Source organism: Epinephelus fuscoguttatus, linkage group LG3 (genome assembly GCF_011397635.1).
Source record: "Epinephelus fuscoguttatus linkage group LG3, E.fuscoguttatus.final_Chr_v1".
Taxonomy (NCBI): Eukaryota; Metazoa; Chordata; class Actinopteri; order Perciformes; family Serranidae; genus Epinephelus; species Epinephelus fuscoguttatus.
This window is the reverse complement of record NC_064754.1, coordinates 21,950,157-21,958,957: the sequence shown is the minus strand read 5'-3', so window position 1 is coordinate 21,958,957 and position 8,801 is coordinate 21,950,157. Positions and strand designations below refer to the sequence as shown.

Below are 8,801 nucleotides of genomic sequence, written 5' to 3'. Positions count from 1 at the left end.
CAAGGGATGACATGATTGACAGGATGATTAAACCAAGAAGAAGAAGAAGAAGATATGCAATATTAATCTCAAGGGGAATTCAATTTTTTCATTCAGTTGTCATACACACACAAGCCCGAAATACACACATATGCACAAACGAACCTACACATGCATGAAATGGAAAGATGTCAGAACACATTTGGTCTGGGCGGGGACTTGAGCCGACGACCCTCTGGTTCCCAACCCCTATGGACTGAGCTACTGCCACTCCACCACAGTTTCTTGAGAAGAAACCAAAGCGGGTTCCTTTGATACAAGTAAGTACAATATTTCTGACCAAACCTCCAAATTAACAACAAAATAGTGTGTCTGTGCCTAAAACGACCCACTCTGATCCCAGGTCCCTGTCAGCAGCATGACATTGTGTAAGATCCTTCCAAAATTTGTGCACCTCCTACAAAAATTATTCTTACTCTCTTTTGATCTGATGCCACGGCAGCTATAAGGAGCTGTCAATGAGCAGGATCCAAATGCAGTCAACTAAGCAGACAGGAACAGTTCAGGTATTTAATCACAAAAATGGAGGTACAGAGGCTCACTGAATCATACAGCAGGCAAGGGTGAAAACCAAACTTATCCAAAGACGTTAGGCAAAGAATCATCTTCCATCCATCATCTTCCTGCAATGAGCAGGTTTAGGGAGGTGTGAACGTGGCTTGAGGGAGGAACAAGGAGGCAGAATGAGCAGGACACTCTATACGTGATGTTCAGTGTAGTCAACATAATGACCTTTATTTACCCTGTGAAAACAGTTCGTCTTCTGTGGCTCTGGAAGCTTTCCAAAATCTGAAAAGTTACCGTAATGATGTTGTCAAGACACTTAATTCAAAGAAAGCAGTGCTGGCTGTCAGTGGGCTTTGAAGAAACTATGATCAGTGCTTTTTTTTTTCTTGGCAGAAAAGTCTCGATCAAACACACCGACTAATACACACAGTGTAAGCTAAACCTGAAGATAAAACCAATTATTTTCGAACACTATATGGTAGAGTGATGACTTAAAATCTGTGAAATGTCCCTCTAATTGTCTTTAATGATATATCTACATGATACACGTTGAAATGCCAGTTTGGGAGCCACCAGTCTAGACATGCAATGTAGACTTTGGGGCCCACAGGGGACACATTCCCCTCAATATTCAGACCCTCTTCAAGCATGAAAGTAGCAGAGGACTTTTATTTTGGCAAACTAAAAACATTTACACCACACATTGATGCAGAAAAGGCTCAAATCAGTGCTGAAAAATTCACCAGAATGCAGGAAATTAAAAATTTTGTACTCAAAATTTTATGGCCCCCCATTTCATATTCCCCTCCCAATGTTTGAAGAAAGATATTCACACATCCAACTGTCTCAGATGCAGGTGCATTGGAAAATATCACTTTGTCTTTGTCTCTCAGCTTCACAATTTATTTGTAACACTAACGTTTCAGTCCTCCTGGATCTTCGTCAAGAGTGTTCAACACCATTAATTCCAACATTGAGCTTAAAAAGAAACTGCTCCACCCATTTCACAGGTGTGCGCAGGTGTGGGGGAATTAATCAACTGTGGCTGTGTTTTTCAATAACTGACAAGAGCCTGTGTACCATATGTCACGTATCCCATAAAAGACAGAACAAGGGAACAAGAAAACATCGGAAAACTTAAAAAACTCAAGCTCCTTACACAATAAAATGTTGATCTTATGAATCGACACATCGGCTTTGCAGCTTTCATAAATCATTCAAAATGTTCAACATTGTATACGCTTTCATGTATCATAAATTGGTCTTTTGGGATCCCCAAATCCATTATAGCATGACATGCCATAGTATCTCATCATTTAATCCTTTGGGAGATAGTGTTTGCAGATTTAATATCCAGTACATTTCTCTCCTGCTTCATATTTGTTCAATGTTTTCAGTGCCCTGGAACCTAAATGATTCAATTCAATTTTATTTATAAAGCCCAATATCACAAATAACAGTTTGCTTCAGAGGGCTTTACAGCATACGACATCCCTCTGTCCTCTGGACCCTCACAGTGGATAAGGAAAAACTCTAAAATTATGAGATATGTTTGAAGTCATTGAAATGTACCCTCAGCGTTGAAATGAAACCTGCACCCTTGCATGCCACTGTCCATCTATAACATTTAATAAGGAAGAAACAGAAATAAAATGCACATTTTCCCTGCTACAGTATACCAAGAAATATATATTACTCCTCTGAAACTTATTTACTAATACCCAGTAATGATGCAACCTGATTATATTTATCATTTTAACCTTTGTGTCCACACACCACCGTTTTATAGGAGCTGAGCGGTCGTGCAAAAAGGAAAGACTCCAAATATTTGGATCAGACATCACATGAAAGTCAAGTAAACAGACATAGCTGCATCTTTAAGAAAGCAGGATGCTTCTTGACACCAACCTTCGCCTGTAATAAATGTCCTGATTATAAAAGTGATTTATTTGGCAGATCTCTTTAAACCACTGAGTAAAAATGTCTTCATTTTCAAAGTGCAGTTTATGATGTAAAGGTGTCTGATTCTACTGACAAACGTGCCTTAATGCGCCCCCTCCAGCAGACACACAATGCACCCAACACACAGAAAAAAATGTATTCTTATATATGTCATATCATGCAAAATATATGATCTATCCCCCTGGAGTATTACAGGCCGTGTTCGCAGAGAAATGATGCTGCTGGGATCTAAAAGTAATCAATTTCAAGTGTAAGTGACGCTCCTATGGATGCCTGCGGCTGATACAGCACTGCCTCCATCCTCACCCTCTCCCCCCCATTCATCCATTCATCGGGTTTACTCTGCTGCACCACGTTGCCTGCGCTGGGCCAGTTCGGGTTGGGATGGCACACAGAGCATGAGAGGTCCATTTTGAGAAAGGCGCACTTTTTCTGAGGCGTGAGGCAGCGCTAATAAAGAGCTCACAGGGAGCATCCATCGGTCGGACCGCGGTGACTCATTGCGCACGGTCAGTCCGTCAGGGGGCTTGAATTTTGCGCTTCGCTTTGGAGGATCGATACCTCTTTTCTGGTGGAAGGCGTGGCTTGGTGTCACCGACACAGGGCTGGTTTTCCATATTCATTCCCAGGGTTTAGCCTCATCTCACTGACACGGACGCGCAAACGGCACCCCAAAGGAACGGGACATAAAGCGTCTCTCAAGGTAAGCCACCCTCCTCTTCTCTTTAGACTGTGCTTTGCTTCGTGTCAGATGTTGAATTTGTCCGCAAGGTCATATCAAATCAGCAAATATCAGTGGTCTCTGTGATATTGGGGTGGGACAGGGCTTCAAATGTAGGCTACAGTACATGACATAGATCTTAATTGGCCCGAATAGGTCGTGTGCATCACTTTAATGTCTGTGACGCTGTGCATGATTTTACATTCTGCACACACACTTTGTTTTTTCCAAAGTGCTGCAGGAAAAAACAGACACCCAGACGTTTTAATTGTTGAATATCTAATTACAGACAGGATATGGTGTCCATAAATATTTGCACTTTGACAACAGACACGCAGATGCGTAGTGGGAGAGAGCACACACAAATGGGCTGCTACACCTGTCCATGACCCAAAACAGTTGCCTGCTCTTCTGTTTTATTCAAGTCACATATAGAAATTATTCTTTCAGGCTACCAAGCACAGCATGAGATAAATTATTATATTTGAATCTAGACATGAATATGACCTGATCAGTATGGCCCCTGTGATGGATGACTCGTGTGTCTGTTGTTGTGAGAGGGGTGTGAGAATAACTGAAAAGACAAGGGTGTGTTTCAGCTTACTTTCACTGAGACGAGCTGCACATTATGCAGAATAGATTATCATCAGTAATGTCACTGGAAAGGAAATGGCCAACTTGCTCCTTGCGGACCACTGAATTATCAATAGTTGGTTCTTCCTCCCCGTTGGATGAAGCCTATAGATTGCTTTGTATGATTAAAGTCTTGCTCACAGTGCAATTCATCCGTCTGACTCCAAAAAGGGATCACATACTTCAGACGTCTGCTGAGTGCGGGCACATTACTCGCAGAATTGGCTCAGATGCTTTTACACTTTTGGAAGACAGATTGAGATGGAGTCATTCATCAGATTTGGGATGAAGTGAAATGTGAAAGTGAAGGTTAAATGCTTTGAAGTTGTGCTCGCTCGATTATGAGATAGAAAAGCATCCAATGACCCATTTAGGCTTTCAAACCTGTTCTGTTTGTGTTTCACTAAATGGCAGAGAAATGGAGTTAAACATAAGATGATAGATTGTTTTCTTGCTCACTTTAAGTGCGTTTGGCATTTTGCGGGGTTGTAGAATAAGATGAAATAGTTAAGGTTATTTATTATTTATTAACAGTGCTGTAAAATGTGCACTTTATAACAGATCACAGCAGTGAACATTTAAACTGACATAACAGCACACAGGGGTCAGCTCCCTCTGTGAGCAACAACAGAGGGGCTGACCAGCCATCCTTTACTCCTCATACAGTAACACTGATTATCCTGGATATTTATGATAACGTCATATGAGCTACTGCCAAGCAAACACATAAATTAGGAAATCTGGACCCAGATGAGACTGTTGGACCCGATGAAACTCCACAGAATGTGGAACATCCACAATTTTTAATCAAACACATCCTGTCCTTATCGGTAATCACTGTCAGCCTACATATGTCAAAGTCTTGTTCCTGCACTTTGCTTACTTTACTTCCCAGTTTGTAAACTTTGCTTTGCTTCGGTCTGACACAGCATTTCTGCACACTCTGTAGGGATTACCCCCAGTTGTTCGGGGTTTTTTTGGTGTTTGTACAGTTGGATCGAGCAGTTTGAATATGAAAAATCATTCAAATTAAAAGATAACAAGTGTCTACAATAGTGTTATCATGAATCTGGAATTTCTGTCTCAAGTACACCTTGAAATATATCAATATTTGTCACCACTTTCAATACTGCAGGGGAGAATTGACATTTAGGGCATACAATTTAATGTTTTATGAAAATATAAATATTACAAGGCTATAGCATGACAGTGACAACCTTTCTTTCCTTGGTTAGTAGCAGAGAGCAGCAGAATGCCTGGAGAAAGCCAAAGAAAGCAAAACTGTGTGTCAATACTGCAGAAACTGAGCACTGAAACCATCTCAGTTATTCAGTATCGATATGTAGAAAGATTTTTGACAACACAAGTCTAGAATTATTTCAATTCTGCATAAGTGTTTGCTAATTTATTCATATAGACTCTCATCACAAGAAAAGAGCACTGCAGAGACACAGTAGAAACATATCTTGCTGAAAAGATATAGCTGCAAATGCTCCAATAACTGGACATAGAGAACTGTTATTATAATTGTATGTTATGATTAATTGAATAATTAGGCTTGGAGTCACATGCATTAAGCCTATTTCAAAGCAGCAGTTAAATTAGGCAAATACGGGTCATTTGTTGTTCCAGTGCTTTCCCTTTATTCCAACACTGATTATTTAAATGCATGTTAATGAAACTGTTCAAAGAAACTCTGTGGAATGTAATTTACATAATGCTCATCCAGGCCTGGACTACTCTGTGAGTCGGGTCTCATTATTCTTGTCTAAATCAAGATTTAAGTGAATGAAAATTGAAGCTCGATCATTAAAAACAAACTGTATTTCTATTTCTCCTCCTTTAGGAAATCACACAAAGTGACAGACATTGCGCGTCTGTTTTCAGCTTTGGATTACGACAATATTGAAGGACTGAAACAGTGAATCCGGGATGGGAACTAACCCAAAAAGGACAGTGACAGTCCAGATGGTGCCTCAGCTGGCTGTGGTCGACACGCTGGGCAATAAGGAGACTAATGCCAACTGGGCTAAAGAGCCCAACCTCAAACTCTCTCAGGTTTGTCCAAAACCCACCCTCACATCTCCTGACCACAAACAGGATAACTCATCTCTGACTGCTTCCCCCGCTAACACCATCCCACATACCCAAAAAACAGCTTCCAAGGGAGGTGAGCCAGTTAGTGGCACTGTGTCAGACAAACCAGTACCAGCTAATGGAAACCAGGCAAAGTCGGAGCTTGTGACAGGTGGAGACCAACAGATGCAAGACCTGTCTCTAAAAGACCAAAGTGTGGGTGAGGCAGGAGGTGACCAGAGGGATTCTAATGCTAATATGAAAATGTTAAGCCAGGCCGATGAAAAGGATATCTGTAAGGCCGGTGTGTCGCCTGCTCTTTCAGCGCCAAAGGTCGACACGCAGACCAATGACTGCAGAATAAAAGGGCCAAGTGCAGCAGAGAAGGAGTGTGCGAAGCTGACATCCTCGGCCAAAGCCACAGCCAGAGAGGACTATAACAAACATGTTTCTCCAAATAATAAAAATCTTAACAATGCCTGTGATTTAAGGCATACAGCATCTGAACCACAACACGATAATACAGGGAGTATTTCAGCTCCCAAAAACATGGACACAGCTGTATCACAGAAATCTCCAGAGCCCGATCATATACATAGCAGCTCACAAAGCTCTGTCAGTCTGCAAGAGACTCCCAAACCTAAACAAAGCATGGAAACTGCTGCAGTGCCACTTTGCTCCACATCACCTCCCTCTAAGAGCAAAGATGCAGAGTTTACAAATAAGAATTCAAGTTCGACACATCCAGAGAAGGATTTGCCACCAGTAAAGAAACCACAAGTCTCCTCGGATAAACATCAGCCAGCGTCACCACAGAAGGACTCCTCCACTCTGCCCCAGGCTACACAAAACATGCCAGCAGATGGGCAGGTGTCTGAGGAAGCCAGCCAGACTGACACAGCTGTCTTTGAAGGGCAGCAGCAGCAGCAGCACAGCAAGCTGTACAGGGAGGCTTCGACGATGACCTTATCCCCATCGCCCACCCCAGTCAAGCAGTGTCACGATATGGAGGTTCAGGCGGTGGCGAACACGTGCAGTAAGGCCGTGGCCACAAGCCCGAGCCTGCTGCCTTTCAATGTGACTCGCAGGCCGAGTGGTGGTGCAGTCCCCGTGGAGGTGGCGCAGAGCCTGGCTGTAGTCTACCAGGTTGACGGCAGCGTGGGGCTACATCAGATGAACGTGAGTTCTCTATCTGCTGATCCGAGGTCAGAGAGACTCACTGTTGAGGCAGAGATGTGCCCCAGCCAAAATGCCGGCGTGGTTTTCCACTCGGAAACTTTGTCCCAGGAGAAAGACAAAAGGCTCGGAGCGAAGCCTAAAGACCCCGGGCCGGCTCTCTGCAACACCCAGCCAGTTTATCAAATCAATATTGAACACAGCAACCACAAGGAGCAAGGTGAGATGGGAAAGTCCCAAAATATAACAGCAGTTCAGAAATCTGCTGCGAAAACAGCCACTCCTGAAGCTCCCTCTCTCAAATCAGGAGCACCCCCAGAGACAGCTGGGGCTACCAAGTCTGGAACTGAAGCTGCACCTGCTCAGGCTGCTGCACCTGCTCAGGCTGCTGTTACAACCAAGCCGAGCCAGGCCCCACCACCAACAACAGCAGCAGCAGCAAACACCACATCAAAGTCAGATCAAACTAAAAAAAAAGACGAAATTCCCAAACAAACAGCTAAAGCTGGAGGTAAAGCCTCGAAGAAGGACACAAAGTCGGGCAAACAGAAGGTGGAACCGGAGAGAAAGGAAGACGAGGATGAGGATCAGAAAGGAAAGAGCATCCACGATGTCGTCTGGGATGAACAGGGGATGACTTGGGAGGTCTACGGGGCTTCTGTGGACCCAGAATCCCTGGGTTTTGCCATTCAGAGCCACTTGCAGTGCAAAATCAAGGAGCAAGAGAGGAAACTGATTGCCCAGACCTCCTTCCGAAAGTCAGTCTCTGGTGTCGATTCGCCGAGACACGGCAGGAAGAACAAAAGGAGGCAGCAGAACATTTTCAGGTCAATGCTGCAAAATGTCAGACGGCCCAACTGCTGCGTGCGTCCCCCTCCCTCCTCCGTCCTCGAGTAGCACAGCACAGAGGTAGCCAATGTCAAACTCCTCCCTTTTCCTAGAGGTCAAAATGTTTGTCCTCCCCTCATCATTGCAATGCCAAGTGAAAGCGTAACGGGACAACGATCCCTGTAAGTAAGTATACTGGAATGTTGTAGCATAAAGAGTCCAACTATGTGTGATGTTTGTGATCAAAGAAGGTAGGAAATAGAGATATAAAAATGAACAACCCAAGATTTATTTTCTAGAAATAGATATTATAAAAAGAGAGAAGACTTCTAACAGTTTTTAAATAACAGAGGCAATAATAGTGAAATGCATGTACATTAGTTACAACGGCAGTGGTGTGACCTGAGATGAAGTCACCGGTCATGGGGTTGACATATTACTTACTGTCAGAATATTTGTGCAAATATATTAAACCAACATCTCATTGCATTTTGGTGCATTTGGTATATGTTTTTGAGGTGTTTTTTGGGGGTCCTATATTTATAAGATTGCTGTATTTTCTTTTCATGCGCATTTCTTTTTAGTGAGTGATTACGTTGTGCAAAAAAGGGACTGTATGCATACATGCGCTGTTTAATCTCTGTTCTTCTTTGGTTTTCTATTAAAACAAGTAAAAACTAAGTTGAGCTTTATATATTCTTCATTTTGGACCTCTTGGCAAGAACTTAGGTGCTTTGTTTGTGACATTTTACTCCTTGACAAACAGGTTTTTTAATTTATAGATATTTGTTACATATTTTATATACAACACAGAACTAAACAGCTTAGATAAAATGGGTAAATAAAAATAAATTATAAT

General features: G+C 42.6%; 1 protein-coding gene across 1 annotated transcript; it reads left to right on the top strand.

Annotated features, from left to right (window-relative positions):
• The first annotated feature begins 2,882 nt into the window (after window positions 1-2,882).
• Window positions 2,883-8,566, top strand: gprin3b (GPRIN family member 3b). Its single transcript, XM_049571328.1, has 2 exons — window positions 2,883-3,211; window positions 5,709-8,566. Exon 2 carries the CDS (start codon window positions 5,795-5,797, stop codon window positions 8,009-8,011), a length of 2,217 nt encoding a protein of 738 aa, XP_049427285.1. The 5' UTR covers window positions 2,883-3,211; window positions 5,709-5,794; the 3' UTR covers window positions 8,012-8,566.
• The last annotated feature ends 235 nt before the right edge of the window (window positions 8,567-8,801 follow it).

Bases quoted from the DNA above. Each gene is read 5' to 3' on its own strand.
- gprin3b (XM_049571328.1), top strand. From the start codon at position 5,795: ATGGGAACTAACCCAAAAAGGACAGTGACAGTCCAGATGGTGCCTCAG.